The 18,399-nt window shown below is 41.6% G+C and overlaps 1 protein-coding gene across 1 annotated transcript in view; it reads left to right on the forward strand.

The window, feature by feature from the left end:
- Positions 1–756: 756 nt before the first annotated feature.
- The window catches only part of ablim3 (actin binding LIM protein family, member 3), an 81,224-nt gene continuing 63,581 nt past the window's right edge, over positions 757–18,399 (forward strand). The window contains exon 1 of the mRNA XM_062999621.1: positions 757–931. Coding sequence (XP_062855691.1) covers positions 757–931 — 175 coding nt within the window. The remainder of the gene's footprint in view (positions 932–18,399) is intronic.

Here is an 18,399-nt window from a genome sequence, read left to right on the forward strand (position 1 = left end):
TCGAAGTCGAATAGGTAAAAACACTAGCCAACAGGGATTGTCAAACGCAGCCAACAGGGATTGTCTGTTCTGCAGAAAGAGTTGGAGGTAAATAAATATTTTTGCAATGAAACGTTTACAGCTCCTCCCCCAGGTTTCCCCTCACTCTGTATCTTGTGTTCTCAGTGGCTGTAGTTCCGCACTGCACTCACTGTCAGTCATAACCTGATTGCAACAATTTTCACACTACATGATTTTGAGTACGTAGCCATTAAGATCCAATTTTCTAGCCCAGAGCAATGGCGATTGGCCTCCGAGCTGGCACATCTGGCGGTGACCTGTTGGCGAGCGAAAATCATGGCAAAAACCATGTAGTGTGAACTAGCCATTACTTAAACAATCACCATACTGCTGCATGAGAGAGAAAAATTTATTTCCACTTTACCCATCTCTGTCTTTCCAGACAAGCGGATTTGGTTGTTGATTACCTATCATTTGACATGTTTCTAACAACACCTATTAAAAAATAAAGAGGGGGAAAAAACCATTGCCACAGGGGGTTGACAGTAATTGATTCACTTGCTGACGGAATGTCTTGAGTACATCTAATAAATCTTTAATAGGACAAAAATCAGACCAGACCTATCTGCCATATACACTCAAGAGTGGGGGTAGGGGATAGACTCTTGCATCAGATTCCATGTGCTGTACACCTTAAATCCAATAAGGTCTGATAAGAAAACAAGTTTTTTGATCCACTAAACATGCTTCTGTTGGATGGTTCTAATTGTTACATCTCTGTTGTTCTCAGCAGTACCTCATCAGCAGAGCTTTTGTGGAAGTGAGCGCAGTTCGGGACCAATCCGCTGTTTTCGCTGCAGAGAGATTTGTAAAGGAGAGGTTGTGCGAGTGCAGAACAGCCACTTCCATGTCAAATGCTTCACCTGTCAAGGTAAGACATTCCTGTGCATGTAATTACCTGCTTTCTTAACCCTAACATCACATGATTATAAAATTAATTTTACCATACACCTTGATGCAGCTGCTCGGCCATGGAAAACCATCCCATGAAGCTCTCTACGCACTGTTCTTGAGCTAATTTGAAGGCCACATGAAGTTTGGAGGTCTGTAGCGATTCTGCAGAAAGCTGGCGACCTCTTTGATCCACTAAACTTGAACCAATCAGAAGGTCTGATTGGTTCAGTCACTATGTGCCTCAGCGTCTGCTGACCCCACTGTGTCATTTTACGTGGCCGACAATTAGAGTCAGAGTCAAGTCAGGAGTCAATATAATATACACAAAACATATATTGGAAATGTAGCGTAGAAATAAACAAATAATATGTAAATCAGATAAAAAACAACAACAGATTAGTAACTGTATTTTGCTGTTTTACTTGGTGCCTTTACCTTCCTAGTCATTGTGCAAATTAATGTAATTTCCGTAAAAGTAAGGTGCCAGTTAAAAGCTTAAACTGATACATTTTGTTTTCATTGCAAAACAAAAGCACGGCAAAAAAATCATAACCACTGCTTACCTTAGCTTATGTTCTTCCTGATGCTATTAAATTTATAACCGTCTGTTGTCCCATTAGGAATATAATTTGTTATTTTGTAAATGTGCTTATAATTAAAAACCTCCAAACTTTTCGCGGTGGTGAAGTAAAACACTAACTAGTTAGAAAGCCCATCAAGCGTTTCATTGACACATCATCTGTGTGACGCAAACTGAATAAATGCAAATAACAGCATTTCTTACTAAAAATTACAATCAGAAGGTCTGATTGGTTCAGTGGTCTTACAACCACTAGCGCCAGCCAATTCTGTCGGGGAGCGTTCCATTCACCCCAGTTGTTCCTGTGAAGTGCACTATGTAGGGTATTCCACCATTTTAAGTGAGATTCCATTCCAAAGGTAACAAAAAAAAAAAAAAAAAAAAAAAAAAAAAAATATATATATATATATATACTGTATATATACTGTATATATATATGTATACAGTGGAGTCAAAAAGTATTTAGTCAGCCATTGATTGTGCAAGTTCTCCTACTTAGAAAGATGAGAGAGGTCTGTAATTTTCATCATAGGTACACTTCAACTATGAGAGACAAAATGAGAAAAAAAAATCCAGGAAATCACATTGTAGGATTTTTAAAGAATTTATTTGTAAATTATGGTGGAAAATAAGTATTTGGTCAATAACAAAAGTTCAACTCAATACGTTGTAACATAACCTTTGTTGGCAATGACAGAGGTCAAACGTTTCCTGTAAGTCTTCACCAGGTTTGCACACACTGTAGCTGGTATTTTGGCCCATTCCTCCATGCAGATCTCCTCTAGAGCAGTGATGTTTTGGGGCTGTTGCTGGGCAACACGGACTCCACAAATTTTCTATGGGGTTGAGGTCTGGAGACTGGCTAGGCCACTCCAGGACCTTGAAATGCTTTTTATGGAGCCACTCCTTCGTTGCCCGAGCGGTGTGTTTAGGATCATTGTCATGCTGGAAGACCCAGCCACGTTCCATCTTCAATGCTCTCACTGATGGAAGGAGGTTTTGGCTTAAAATCTCACGATACATGGCCCCGTTCATTCTTCCCTTAACACGGATCAGTCGTCCTGTCCCCTTTGCAGAAAAACAGCCCCAAAGCATGATGTTTCCACCCCCATGCTTCACAGTAGGTATGGTGTTCTTGGGTTTTTCTTCTTCCTCCAAACAAGACGAGTTGAGTTTTTACCAAAATGTTCCATTTTGGTTTCATCTGACCACATGATATTCTCCCAATCCTCTTCTTGATCATCCATATGCTCTCTGGCAAACTTCAGACATGTACTTCAACATGTACTGGCTTAAGCAGGGGGACACGCCTGGCACTGCAGGATTTGAGTCCCTCTCGGCGTAGTGTGTTACTGATGGTAGCCTTTGTACTTTGGTCCCAGCTCTCTGCAGGTCATTCATCAGGTCCCTCCCGAGTAGTTCTGGGATTTTTGCTCACCGTTCTCATGATCATTTTGACCCCACGGGATGAGATCTTCACCCCAAGGGAGATTATCAATGGTCTTGTATGTCTTCCATTTTCTTACAATTGCTCCCACAGTTGATTTATTCACACCAACCTGCTTGCCTATTGTAGATTCACTCTTCCCAGCCTGGTGCAGGTCTACAGTTTTCTTCCTGGTGTCCTTCGACAGCTCTTTGGTCTTGGCCATGGTTGAGTTTGGAGTCTGACTGTTTGAGGCTGTGGACAGGTGTCTTTTATACAGATAACGATGTCCAACAAGTGCCATTAATACAGGTAACGAGTGGAGGACAGAAGAGCTTCTTAAAGAAGAAGTTACAGGTCTGTGAGAGCCAGAAATCTTGCTTGTTTGTGGGTGACCAAATACTTATTTTCCACCATAACTTACAAATAAATTCTTTAAAAATCCTACAATGTGATTTCCTGGATTTTTTTTTCTCATTTTGTCTCTCATAGTTGAAGTGTACCTATGATGAAAATTACAGACCTCTCTCATCTGTCTAAGTAGGAGAACTTGCACAATCAGTGGCTGACTAAATACTTTTTGGCCCCACTGTATATATATATATACATATACATATATATACATATATATATATATAATTGTCACACGTAACTAATGTTAACACATGCTGACGCTAGGGACTCTTGTTGTTTATGAGTCGTTTCCGAGTCATTTGAAACAAGTCTGAGTCGAGTCTGAAGTCGCTGTGGACTCGAGTCCTCAACCATCCCTGTCCTCAACCCCCCAAAACAATGCCATTGGGTGAATTTGGCTGCTCTCATTTGCCTCTAGGTATGAGTGAGATGATGTTTGAGTGATCTGTGCAACGCTCCAAGATGTATTTACACCCCTGCTCTAGGTGTTTTTCTAGAACATACTCTGGACCCACTATGTAAAATAAAGCATTTCACAAAACTGAGTGAATAAAAATGTTAATAATTAATGTTATTTTTGATATTTGCTCATTAGCTGTTTTATCATAGTTATAGGTTTGAGCACTGCTGGTTGGGCTCTTGGGATTGTGCCTGTGTTTATTTGTGTCTGTCTCCCTGGGCGTCTGGAGCACAGACCTGCTGAATAATGAGAGCGTCTGTCTTGCATCATTCACACATCATCTTCATGATTCTTCATGGTCTGAGTCATGAGTTGTGTGTTACGTGTTGTCCAAGAATAAATCTTGCATTATGAACATGTTAAAGCTACAGGTACAATGGGGCAAGCTTAGTGGTAGCTCAGTGGTTAAGGTACTGGATTAGTGATCACAAGGTTGCAGGTTCAAGCCCCACATCTGCCAGATCTAAGCAAAGCTCTTAACCCTGTACTCCTTAGATTGTGTACTGCTAAAGTGTCTGCTAAATGACGCAAATGTAAATGAAATAGCTGATTGTTGGATGCCTTTTCACATGCCATTTTATACCTTTCTGTAACTCTCACCATGCTGTTTACACATGGCGCTTGTGTTTCATTCGAGGGGTGGCTGTGGTTGCTGTGGTAACTGTGTGAAGGGGCGACCTGGTTGGTGGGTATTCTCAGCAACACTAGGAAATGAATAGAGGGCAACAACTAATAAAAGGTTCTATTTAAAAATTGTAGGTATGGACTTTTTAAAGCATTGCAATAATCAGTCTACAGTCAGATGTTATAAAAATATAGAACAATTTGCTCGGACTGCATGTTGGCATAACAAGTGGTATGATTGTGGCAATGCTTCAGAGTATGGAACTTCTATGGAGTTTCTGTCTGTGTGGAGTTTATTATGTTCTTCTTTTCTGGGTTTCCTCAAGTCCCCCTCCCACCCCAATGTCCCTATTTGGAGGAAATTAACTAATGCAATTGCGACCTCTGCTGGCTGATTGATTGAGTGCTGTCAGGGTGTGTCTCTCCACAGTGCTGATCCACATTGCACTCGACAAAGAGTAGGTGACAAAATGCATACGGCTACTGCCCACTTGTCGGAGGGGGCGTGGGTTAGCCTCAATCAGAGCAGGGATCGGCATTGAAGAGGAAGCATGACGCAATCGGGCAATTGGACACACTAAAAGGTAGAAAAAGGGGAGAAAAAAAAATATAAAATAAATATATATATATATATATATATATATATATATAGTATATAAGAACTTCGTTCATTGCTTCGCATTCGTCCGCCACATTTGCAAAAAGGTATGCTGCACTGAATGCTGGGATTGCCTTCACTGCTAAGGAAGCATCGGATGCATTATTCAGGCAGTTGACAGCTTCGAAATAAGGCACCTCATAAGGCAGCATTTAAGTGTATCTAAGAATTCGAACAGGCTTCTTCTCGGGAGTGCGCAAAGCATGCCGTAAAATGCTGTCTATGTTGAGAGTTCACTAGGTTTTCAGACAAACCCAAAGAGTGGGCCAGAATATCTCTACATAGATGCGGTACAACCATTCATTAGTTTGTAGGGGGCACTTACTTTTTCACATGAGTGACACAGATTTCAAAGAAATGTGCAATGCATGGAATGATTAATTTAAAGCTGCATATTGTGTTTACTTGTGTTGCCTTTTATATTAAAATCAGCTGAAATACATGTAATAAAACAGATATAAAGCCGCTCAGGTGGTGCAGCGGTAAATGGCGCTAGCTCACCAGAGTTGGGGTTTCCAGATACATCGTATCGAAACTCAGCTCTACCTTTCCGACTGGGTTGGGCGGCAGCATGAACAACGTTTGGCTGTTGTTCAGGGTTAGGGGTAGAAGTCGGAGCATAGGTCCTCATGACTGGTACAACTGCGGCCCCTGCTGGTTGACTGACAGCGCCTGCACAGGGCTGAGGAATAACACTAAGGGGGGTGTGACCCTCCGTGCACAGTGTCTCTCGGTGTATGAACTTGGCTCGTTCAGGTGAAAAATGCAGGCTGTACTGATTGCATACCGGCAAGTCAGTTGAGTGGCGTCCTCAATCAGCGGTGAGGGGTAATTGGACACAACTAGATTGGGGGATACAAATTGGGGGGAAAAAGTGGGAAAAAAAAAAAATAAAAAAATAAAAAAAACAGATATAGCAAAATAGAAGAAATACTGTTCACAGCACTGTACTAGTGCTGATATTAGAACTTACTACTAGCCTGTATGGCCAAAATATGGGTTACAACATGATGAAATCATTTAGAACTCAATAACAACACCTAATTTGCTTCAGCTGTGATGTGTTAAATAACACCACCCAGAAATGTGTTCAAGGTGTCTTGCAACCATGGTGAAAACTAGGGAGCTGTTACAAAAGCTGAGAAAAGAGAATTTCGATGCACCAAAAGAGTAATGGGTATAGATTAAACATTCCTAGAGACACTATTGGGAGTATTGTTTCGAAGTTCTGTGGTGCAGCATTTGTACTATCATAACTAGGCCCTACTAAATTCACGGGAAAATGTGCTTAATAAATTGCCACATTTCACGTCAGTCATTAAATGACACTCATAAATTGAATGATGGAATAAATGGAAGCTACAGTACACAGCACAGCTACCTCAATGTTGAATGTAAACCTAGAACATAGTGACTGTCTCAAAAACGAAAATACTCATCCGTGTTTGTCACCCTTCCCGTGTCCACAGAATTGGTTGGGAGTCGTGTTTTTAGCTGCTTTACACTTTGATATCTTTAACATTTTGACCCATTGCTAACTAAATTGCTGTAGGATTGCTAGGACCACCTCAAATTAACCAGTTAACATTAGGTACTTAAATGCTACACGAATGAAAAATGTTAAATGTTAAAACTCCTCACAGTGACTCAAGTTAAAATTCTTAGTAAGGTAGGCGCCCAGGTGGCACAGTGGGATATTCCGCTAGCACACCAGTGCCGAGATTCTGAACTCCTCGGTTCGAAACTCGGCATTGCCACTGGTCGGCTGGGCGTCATCTGGTGGGCATAATTGGCCATCGTATCTGCAGGGTACTGATCTGATTGTGTACAGACCCCATTTCTAGAAAAGTTAGGACATTTAGTACAGTGCTGTGATCAATTTAGCTACATAGGCTTCTCCTTGTTTCTACACACATTGTCCATTTTATCAGCTTCACTTACCATATAGAAGCACTTTGTAGTTCTACAATTACTGACTGTAGTCCATCTGTTTCTCTGCATGCTTTGTCAGGACTCTCCCACTGTATTTGGGTGGTGGATCATTCTCAGCACTGCAGTGACACTGACATGGTGGTGGTGTGTTAGTGTGTGTTGTGCTGGTATGAGTGGATAAGACACAAAAGAGCTGATGGAGTTGGGCGCCACCTGGTGGGCATAATTGGCCATCGTATCTGCAGGGTGGGGGCCGGACTACGTGTGGGTGGGATCTTCATAAGCTGTGTAAGGACCCTGATTGGTGGAAGAGACACCTGTGCAGAATGCAGGGACGAGAAGAGGAGGGCTGTACACGTGTCTGAAGAGGCGTGTACAGCGCTGTGCTCTCCTCGGATGTGATCGGGTATCCCTGAGCAGCGGAAGACAAATTGAGTGCACTAAATCAGGAGGAAAATGGAGAGAAAATGCATGCCCCTAGGACTCAAGAGCAGTGAGACACCCATACTACATGTGCCACTGTGCAACCCATACTATTAAACTATTATACATATATTTTATTTTAATTTAATCAGTAACGTTTATACCTAATGTTTAAATTAAAAATTGTGTTTATTTACAAAATCTCATGCACTATTCCTCAGCTGATAAATACCTGAGGTCCATGTGGCTCTAAGCTTTTAAGATCAGGATTTTCAAGTTCTCTTGGTCTTTTGTTTCTGAATTGTGACAATATGTTGAAATAGAAGAAAGAAAAACAGTGCCTTGTAACCATAAGGGAGTGTAACCACGGATGGATGCCTTTGCTCCTACACTCTGCACTCTCAACAATCAGAGCTCTATAGGCCGACTGTTCCCACCCACATGTTTGATCTTTCACCCGTTTACTTGATGTTCATTCTGCTGTGATTGGTCTGTTTGTGTGTTGTTTTGTTGCATATAGACTGAGCTGTACTGATCTGATTGTGTACAGCCCCCATTTATAGAAAAGTTAGGAGATTTAGTAAAGTGCTGTGATAAATATAGCTACATAGGCTTGGGAGTACTTTAGAAAACTGTAACGCAGTCCACAGCTGCATCAAGAAATGCAACCTTAAACTATACACCAATCAGCCATAACATTAAAACCGCCTGCTTTTTTCTAAACACATTGTCCATTTTATCAGCTTCACTTACCATATAGAAGCACTTTGTAGTTCTACAATTACTGACTGTAGTCCATCTGTTTCTCTGCATGCTTTGTCAGGACTCTCACAGGACCACTACAGAGTAGTTATTATTGGGTGGTGGATGGTTCTCAGCACTGCAGTGACACTGACATGGGGGTGGTGTGTTAGTGTGTGTTGTGCTGGTATGAGTGGATCAGACACAGCAGCGCTGCTGGAGTTTTTAAACACCTCACTGTCACTGCAGGACTGAGAATTGTCCACCAACCAGAAATGTATACAGCCAACAGTGCCCCGTGGGCAGCGTCCTGTGATCACTGATGAAGCTCTAGCTCTTTACATCTACAAGGTGGACCAACTACGTAGGAGTGTCTAATAGAGTGGACAGTGAGTGGACACAGTATTTAAAAACTCCAGCAGCACTGCTGTGTCTGATCCACTCATGTCAGCACAACACACACTAACACACCGTCAGTGTCACTGCAGTGCTGAGAATGATCCACCCAAATAATACCTGCTCTGTGGTGGTCCTGTGGGGGTCCTGACCATTGAAGAACAGGGTGAAAGCAGGCTACAAGGTATGTACAGAAACAGATGGACTACAGTCTGTAATTGTAGAACTTCAAAGTGCTTCTATATGGTAAGTGGAGCTAATAAAATGGACATTGAGTGTAGAAACAAGGAGGTGGTTTTAATTACATAAATAGAAAGCCAAACATATATTCTATACAGAGACACCACCAAGGTCTCTGGGCCTGAGCTCATCTCAGATGGACCAAAAGACATCGATGCTGTGGTCAAATGAGTCCACAATTTAGTTTGCTTTCAGAAACAATATACGTAGAGCTTCTCAGGCCAAAGACAAAAAGGACCATTCAGACTATCAGATCTGTCATGGGGGTGTCATGGGGGTGGATCAGTGACCACCTACTTAAAACACAATATAGAAGCATAAAGTACATACAAATTCTAGATAACCAGTAATAAAATCTCCTCAGATAACCTTTACTGAGGATATATGTTAAATAAATAATGGACATTTTGGCACTATTAGTCCAAACCAACCTGACGAAGTCAAACCACTAAGCTTAATATTAATAGTTCTTTTTAAATAGCCAGTGCTGTAACAAGCTTAGTGCTGATGAAGGTGTTACACATGGATTTGAGGCGAGCTTTTTCCAAGGACAAGCTGACGGCTTATATGTATAGAGAAGGTTGCCAGGCAATTTTTATCTATTATCACCTTGTGAAGACACACACACATCAATCCATACACACAAAGACAGCCACATTGTTACTGACCACAAAAGAAAGTGTACATTTAACACCAGCACTTTTTATTTTACTACTTTTTCAGCTTTCCAGAAATATATTTAGTGAGAAATGTCAAAAATGACATATTTTTTCATAGTTTCTTCCAATCGTAGATGTTGCCAAGTTTCCACCTACTAGCTGAGTTTCCCCTCTTACATGTGAATCTAGGGGAGTAAGGGCTAGTTAATGCCTCCTAGAAAACAAGCTACATCCTCTTCATGTGACATGGAGACCGTGTTAGCCTAGTGGGTAAGGCTTTGGGCTATCAATTGAAAGGTTGAGAGTTTGAATCCCAGCTCTGCCATGCAACCACTGTTGGGCCCCTTGAGCAAGGCCCTTAACCCTGTCTGCTCCAGGCAATGGCTGACCCTGAGCTCTGACCACCAGCTTCCAAACAAGTTGGGATATGCGAAGAAAGAATTTTGTACTGCAGACGTGTATATGTATATATGTACACCGGCTAGGCATAACATTATGACCACTGACAAGTGAAGTGAATAACATTGATTATCTCTTCATCACGGCACCTGTTATTAGGTGGGATATATTAGGCATCCAATGAACATTTTACCCTCAAAGTTGATGTGTTAGAAGCAGAATGGGCAAGCGTAAGGATATGAGTTTGACAAGGGCCAAATTGTGATGGCTATATGGAGTTTTTAAACACCTCACTGTCACTGCTGGACTGAGAATAGTCCACCCACCAAATATATTCAGCCAACAGCACCCCGTGGGCAACGTCCTGTGACCACTGATGAAGGTCTAGAAGATGACCAACTCAAACAGCAGAAATAGATGAGCGATCGTCTCAGACTTTACATCTACAAGGTGGACCAACTAGGTAGGAGTGTCTAATAGAGTGGACAGTGAGTGGACACGGTATTTAAAAACTGTGTGTGATCCACTCATACCAGCACAACACACACTAACACACCACCATGTCAGTGTCACTGCAGTGCTGAGAATGATCCACCACCTAAATAATACCTGCTCTGTAGTGGTCCTGGGAGAGTCCTGCAGCAATGTTGTTGGGATTTTAAACACCTCTTTGTCAGAGCTTAAAATATCAAGCCAGCAGCATCTTGTGATCAGAAAGTGTCCAATGATAAAATACTTGTGCATGAAAAATCGCTCTAGTCTCTAATTGTGCACCTACAAGGAGCACTAACAAATAAGGAGGCTAGTAAGTTTTTATTATTATGCTAGTTTCATTGCAGTTCTGATTACGAACTGCAAGCCAAACAACAATTGGTCAGTGGGATGGTTTGGTACCTATGTGGGTTTCTTTTAATTGATAAATGGGGTACGGCTGAGGGCAGTAGTTGTGCTATATTCATTAATTGTATACCCAAAACATTCATCTGTATGGTAGGAGTACATTATAAAAAATATACGAAACCATTTTTTGCTGATGGCATTAAAAAGTTGGTACGACGCTGGGAAAAATGCATCGGAAGGTGACTGTAGAAAAGTGATGCAATTTGTTTTTAAATTCTTAAAAAATAGAGTTAAAAAAGTGAGGAAACTTAATGAAGAACCTTTGTATCTGAATGCATGTACCAGATGGTATAAAATGACTGTATGTGGCATGATGCAGATTGCTTCTTGTTTTGTGTACAGTTAGAATTGTAGTTTAATGGTATTTGACAATTTTGTTTGTATTTATCAAGCTAACATAGATATATTTTCAAGCATTTGATTCATCTGGCTGTCTCATTGAGTCTCATATGAGTAGGCATTGGCTTCAGGGCAGACAGTATGAATATACTGTATTAGGAAAACAAGGACAAGGATTTAGGAAAGCCCACACATGCTGTGTTTCCCTGTTTTCCTTTTTTTACTGCTCTTTTATCCTTTCCCCCTTTCTCTTATCCTCCGATTATCCCTCCATTACTCTCTATGTCTAATTGTATGTAGACTAAAGCCCTGAATTTAAATGAAATGAATATTTCATGCATTAGGGTTTGAAAGAGTTGGGAATTAATCGCTGTGGTTGGCTTCCTATTTAAAGGCAATTAAAAATAGCTAATTACAGTGCATTAAGTCAGCATTGTAATTGGAATCTAGAACGATAGGAAAATTGAGATGTGAAAGTGTACCGTAATAGGATGGACAAATTTACATTACATACATTTTTTAAAGTATATTTATTAATTTTCACATTGTAAAACTTGAACATATACACAAACAGTGACCATTACAGATTATTCATTATTATTCACTCTGTAGCCAATTGTTTATACAGCCATAAATGAGGAGAAAATTTAATAAATAAGTATATAAAATAAAGCAAATACATACACCAATTAGGCATAACATTATGACCATCTTCCTAATATTGTGTTGGTCCCCCTTTTGCTGCCAAAACAGCCCTGACCTGTTGAGGCATGGACTCCACTAGACCCCTGAAGATGTGCTGTGGTATCTGGCACCAAGATGTTAGCAGCAGATCCTTTAACTTCTGTAAGTTGTGAGGTGGGGCTTCCATGGATCGGACTTGTCTGTCCAGCACATCCCACAGATGCTCGATTGGATTGAGATCTGGGGAATTTGGAGGCCAAGTCAACTGGTTGTTGTGCTCCTCAAACAATTGTGGCAGGGCGCATTATCCTGCTGAAAGAGGCCACAGCCATCAGGGAATACCGTGTACATGGTCTGCAACAATGCTTAGGTAGGTGGTATGTGTAGTAAAATCACACATGGATGGCAGGACCCAAGGTTTCCCAGCGGAACATTGCCCAAATGTTTGTGTTTGCTTGCCTTCTTCCCATAGTACATCCTGGTGCCATGTGTTCCCCAGGTAAGCGACGCACCCGGCCATCCACGTGATGTAAAAGAAAACGTGATTCATCAGACCAGGTCACCTTCTTCCATTGCTCCGTGGTCCAGTTCCGATGCTCACGTGGCCATTGTTGGTGCTTTCGGCAGTGGACAGGGGTCAGCATGGGCACCCCGACTGGTCTTCGGCTATGCAGCCCCATACGCAACAAACTGTGATGCACTGTGTATTCTGACACCTTTCTATCAGAACCAGCATTAACTTCTTTAGCAATTTGAGCTAAAGTAGCTCGTCTGTTGGATCGGACCACACAGGCCAGCCTTCACTCCCCACGTGCATCAGTAAGTCTTGGCCGCCCATGACCCTGTTGCCGGTTTACCACTGTTCCCTTCTTGGACCACCAAGACCATTTTTCCTGCTTCTAACACATCAACTTTGAGGATAAAATGTTCACTGCCTAATATATCCCACCCACTAACAGGTGCCGTGATGAAGAGATAATCAGTGTTATTCACTTCATGCCTGGTCGTTGTATGTAAATGCCAAAAAAGAAATGAATGAGGTTAGTGCTTGTGGGATACAGGTACAAAGCAGGGTTGCACGGTGTAAGTGTTTAGGATACAAAAACCTAAAACTAAAAGTAGAAGGACCAATTTGCAGACCATTCATTAGACTGCACAGGGAACAGATGTCAGATGCTACCTTGGTCTGGAAAGCTGTATGTCAAATCACACTCATTACAAGCATTATTTAAAATATTGTGTGGTATTTGAGACACAGCCGATCATTTTGAACATGCTGGAAAATACTGAAGACTCAGCGACTGATGGGCGAGTGGGAAATCAGACCACCAGACAATTTTCACTACATGAGCGCTCGTCATGACCACACATAAGTCTGATCAAGATGATATTCATGCAGATCCTTAAAATGTGCTAGTGCCTGGAAAATCAGGCTTAGAAACCCACAATTTGCAGTAAACTTGTAACCCTAGACGTTAGACATCTGTTTGATAGCAAAGACTGGCAGCTGGAGTTTCTTAATTTGCTTTTTTCCTGTTATTAAAGATGCTTTTCCGCCACAATTCTTCGTATTGTGCAAACTGTTGGCTCTGTTTTTAGTAATTAACAGCTTTCAATCCAATTATAAACTATAAAATCTGTTTATATGTTCTTCTGGCTTTATAGGTTTGGTCATTTATTCTCAACATGTGCATACTTTTTATTCTACGCTATAAATAACAGCCTGCAGTTTGAATCTGGTCAGACTGAAGTCTGAAATGGATTTAAACGCGGCCATAATGGTAGAGGCGTTGGGTTTCTGTGGGTGGAAATGTTCTGACATCCTGTCTTGAAGACATAATAATTGCATATTTCCCTTCATACCAAGGGTTTATCCTCAGTTTTACCCAGATATTTTAGCAGCTTAATTATTCATCCAGGTCACATCCACGCACTGATAAAACCTCGGAAAATGTCAAGAAAAGCAGTATTTCCCCGGTTATCATGATAGTTGTTCTTACCAGTTGTGAAAGATCTATACAGTGGTGGTGTGATGCCCCTTGTTTGGAGCGGATCCCACCTGTTAATCCTTATTATCCACAGGGTGCGCCAGTTGGTGGCAATCGTACATGGTTGAACCTGCAGGCTCCAAAAGTTTCCGTTCCTGTTTAGCCTATCATATTGTGAAATCTAGTTCTCACTTCTGCGCTATCCCTGTTCTATCCACTTTCTCCATTGCTGGCTGCGGTTGGATTCTATTATTTTGGCCACCTTGTTTATTTGCTATTTTCTTCTTTTCCAATTTTTCCAATTCTGGTTACCGGGCAATTGATCAGTGAATCTCGATCACTAAACAAAAAGGACAGAATAGCAAATAAATAAGGTGGCCAAAATAATACAAACCAATCGCAGCCCGCAATAGAGAAAGTGGATAGAACAGGGATAGCACAGAACTGAGAATTGGATTTCACGACATGACAGGCTGCTCCGATCGTCTGTGACAAGAAAGAACGGGAACTTTCAGAACCTGCAAGTTCAACCATGTACGATTGCCACCAAGGTGGCCAAAATAATAACAGCCCACAACTGAGATCAGTCTCATATAATCGGTTATGGCTGATCACGCTGAAAACCAGCCAACCGGCCAACCGACTGGTGCATCTCGATCACTAAACAAAAAGGACAGCATAGCAAATAAATAAGGTGGCCAAAATAATAGAAACCAACCTCAGCCCGCAATAGAGAAAGTGGATAGAACAGGGATAGCACCAGTGGCGGCTGCTGGTCTTTCAAAGAGGGGAAGCTCATTGTCGGCTTACATGATAAAATTTGTCAATTTATTTATACATAAATTCTGCCCTCCATTCCTTTTCAAGAAAATGGCCTGAAATGGGTTGCAGTTTGTCTTTCGACTATACTCGCAAAATCCGCGATGGAAATAGACGCTCAGCTGAAGTGAATAGACGCTCAGCTTCTGCGGCGAAATGCATTGACGCGACGGGATTGTATGAGAAGTTCGAGTCAGTCGATTTGTGATAAGTAGCTGATTCTGAACGAACTCGTCTTCGAGATGAACGTGTTCTAACGCATTTGTAGTCAATGAAATGTTAACACAACTGTACATATTTGACTATTTAATTTTTGACATTTTAGGGGAAGCTGAGCTTCCCTTGCAGTCTTAGAGAAATCGCCAGTGGATAGCACAGAAATGAGAATTGGATTTCACAACATGACAGGCTGCTCTGATCGTCTGTGACAAGAAAGAACGGGAACTTTCAGAATCTGCAGGTTCAACCATGTACGATTGCCACCAAGGTGGCCAAAATAATAGAAACCAACCACAGCCCACAACTTAGATCAGTCTTATATAACCGATTCTGTGCCCGTCACATTTACACATGCACACACACACAGCGAAAGTAAGCAGTAAGGGAACAACTCTGATTTTTTTTCAACATTTGAAATGACAAATGTAATAAGACATTTATAACAGCATCACATGGGCGCTCAGGTGGCGCAGCGGTAAAACACACTAGAACACCAGAGCTGACATCTCGAACTCGTCTTTTTGAATCTCAGCTCTGCTATCCAGCAGGCTTGTTGTTCATTCAGGGTGGGTGCTGGAAAAGGATTCCTTATAGCTGATGCAAATACAACCTCTGTTGGCTGATTGATGGCGCCTGCACAGAGAGGGATAATGCATTAATCAGGGTGTGACTCTCCATACACAATGCTGATCCGCATATGAACTCGCCTCATGCAGGTGAAAAGATGCGGTCGGCTACTGCGCACTTGTCGGTGGGGGCGTGTGTTAGTCACGGCTCTCCTCAGTCAGGGTGGGGGTCAGCTCCAGTAGAGAGGAAGCATAACACAATTGGGTAAAAAAAAATTGGACTCACTAAAATTGAGAGAAAGGGGGACAAAATGCATAAAAAAAAAATAATAAAAAAATAAAACATTGGCACTCAGAATTGCAATTGGTGCATAGTTAGTGACTTTTTAGCAACAGTATTGTTCTATCTTGGTTGAGACATCTTGCATCTGGGATCTATTTCCATTATTGCAAGTGTGTGGATTCACCTCTCGTTTTCAGTAGCAAGGCACGTCTAGCCCAGCACTCTTTCAAATTGGTAGTAGGCTACTGTTTCTACTTTGGTGCCGACTGAGAGCTTGAAGGTTTGGATTCCAAAACCAATCCACAAGGGTTTGGAACTGCTTACATGCCACATTTAAAGAATTTCAGCTTCAATACTCTGCTCATTGATGTACAGATATATAATTAGTGGCTAAAACAACATGAACACATGGTGAAAACATTAAGCATCAAGCATCAAGTCCATTCTGATGTAAGTGATAATCAGACAGACAGCAATCTTGCTCATGCAAACGAAGTACAATGTCTGGCACAATGGTTCAAGGGAAAAGGGAGCAGGATGGGAGCTTCCAGTAGCTATGGCAACGTGTGCTTGTCCAATCATTAAGCTCATGCAGTGGTTGCTGGGGAGAAATTCTCCCATAGCTAAAGGACTTGGCAGCGAGGTAGCATCAGTGTGGTAGACACCCAATTCCCTCTGTGTGAGCTAAGTTGTTTGTCAGAGGTGTCGGGCTTCATCAGTCTTAAGGGACCTTACTCTAGTGTGTTCATTAAAATTAAAATTGAAAACATTTTAGCATTTTCTCCTTAAATTTCACTTAATGTTAGTAAAATAAAATGAAACAAATTAAAACTAAATTCATAACATAAGTAAGTCTGTAGTAGAATGGTCTAATAGTAAGTTTCTGGATATTTATTGTGAGTCAATGCAGATTTCCATCACATCCAGCAGTCCAGCAGGACAACAATGTTGGCATGGCAGCCACAAACCTTTTTGGCTGCTAACAATGTGCACGTGAGCATCGGAACTGGACCACCGAGCAATAGAAGAAGGTGGCCTGGTCTGACTACGTTTTCTTTTACATCACGTGGATGGCCAGGTGCGTGTGCGTTGCTTACCTGGGAAACACATGGCACCATGTTACACTATGGGAAGAAGGCAAGCCGGTGGAGGCAGTGTGATCCTTTGGGAAATGTTCTGCTGGGAAACCTTGGGTCCTGCCATCCATGTGGATGTTACTCTGACACGTACCACCTACCTAAGCATTGTTGCAGACCATGTACACCCTTTCATGGAAACGTCTATTTCAGCTATTCCCTGATAGCTGTGACCTTTTTCAGCAGGGTAATGCGCCCTGCCACAAAGCAAAAATGGTTCAGGAACGGTTTGAGGAGCACAACAACAAGTTTGAGGTGTTGACTTGGCCTCAAGATTCCTCAGATCTCAATCCAGTCGAGCATCTGTGGGATGTGTTGGACAAACAAGTCCGATCCATGGAGGCCCCACCTCACAACTTACAGGAGTTAAAGGATCTGCTGCTGACATCTTATATATACATTGTATATACACAAACATTTGTGTGTCTATTTGCAATGATTCGTGCTGATAAAGAATACCCAGTTCAACAAACTGACAGCTGTTAGCAATAGTATTTAAGAGCCAAACCCACTTATTCTTGTATGTTGTGCTTTAACAGGACGGTATAGACAGAACCACAGACAAAAGTTTCATTAAATATTTATTTATCATAATTTAACAAATATATAAAAAACAAACTATAGAAAAAGCCATTGCAACAAAATGTTGAATCCTGAAGCATGTTAGTATTAAAATCAAATGGACTCCACTGGTGTTAATTAGAAACAGCAAAGCAGGGGTTCTGTGCCCATGAGAAGCTGTTTAACCAACTCTTTTGAACTCTCTAATAAGCCCTTGACCACCTATTTATTGGTTTGACTGCATTTAAAAAAATAATTGCCATGTTTTTGAAGTTCCTGTAGTTTTGGAAGGCGTTTAAGAAGCTGGAGAGATTACGTATTGGTCCAGAATTTTTGTCCTTTTCTCTTATTTTTTAGGCTAAACAGGACATTAAATACAGATGACTAGTTGCTCATTAGCATCAGTCGACTGGGTGGGTGGTGCTGACAGATCTGGCCTCAGGAAACACCCCACAGACAGGTTGCCAGTCCACACACACACTGGCCAGACTGCACTTGTGGGGGAAACCTGAGCACTCAGATGAAACCCACATGCAAACTCCACACTGGCCAGGGAATCTGACCCAGGACCTTCTTGCTGTGAGGCGACAGCACTTCCTAGTGGCTGGATGGTTCTAAAAATAGCTATTTATGCATCCCAAACAAACATACAGTATAAAAAGAAGGGCTGGCACCGATCCGATACTCTGTATCTGTATCGGTCCGATATTGGCCCAAATCACTGGATCAGATATCGGAAGGACTAGAACGTGTAATCTGATCCGGTACTGTTGCTTAATGTAAATAACACTTAATGTAAATAACACTTAATGTAAATAAAGCCATTGTTTGTGTGTAAAGCAAATAACACACAAATATACGTTCCAGCAGAGCGCCTTTTATTGCCAGCTCACTCGGCAACTGCCGTAACAAGGTGCATCTTAATGACAACATTAACATGTGCCACTGATCTACAACTCATCCGCAACAGCCATTCAGAAATGAAAACACACAGATCT

The sequence above is a fragment of the Trichomycterus rosablanca genome, chromosome 8, assembly GCF_030014385.1.
Source record: "Trichomycterus rosablanca isolate fTriRos1 chromosome 8, fTriRos1.hap1, whole genome shotgun sequence".
Classification (NCBI taxonomy): domain Eukaryota; kingdom Metazoa; phylum Chordata; class Actinopteri; order Siluriformes; family Trichomycteridae; genus Trichomycterus; species Trichomycterus rosablanca.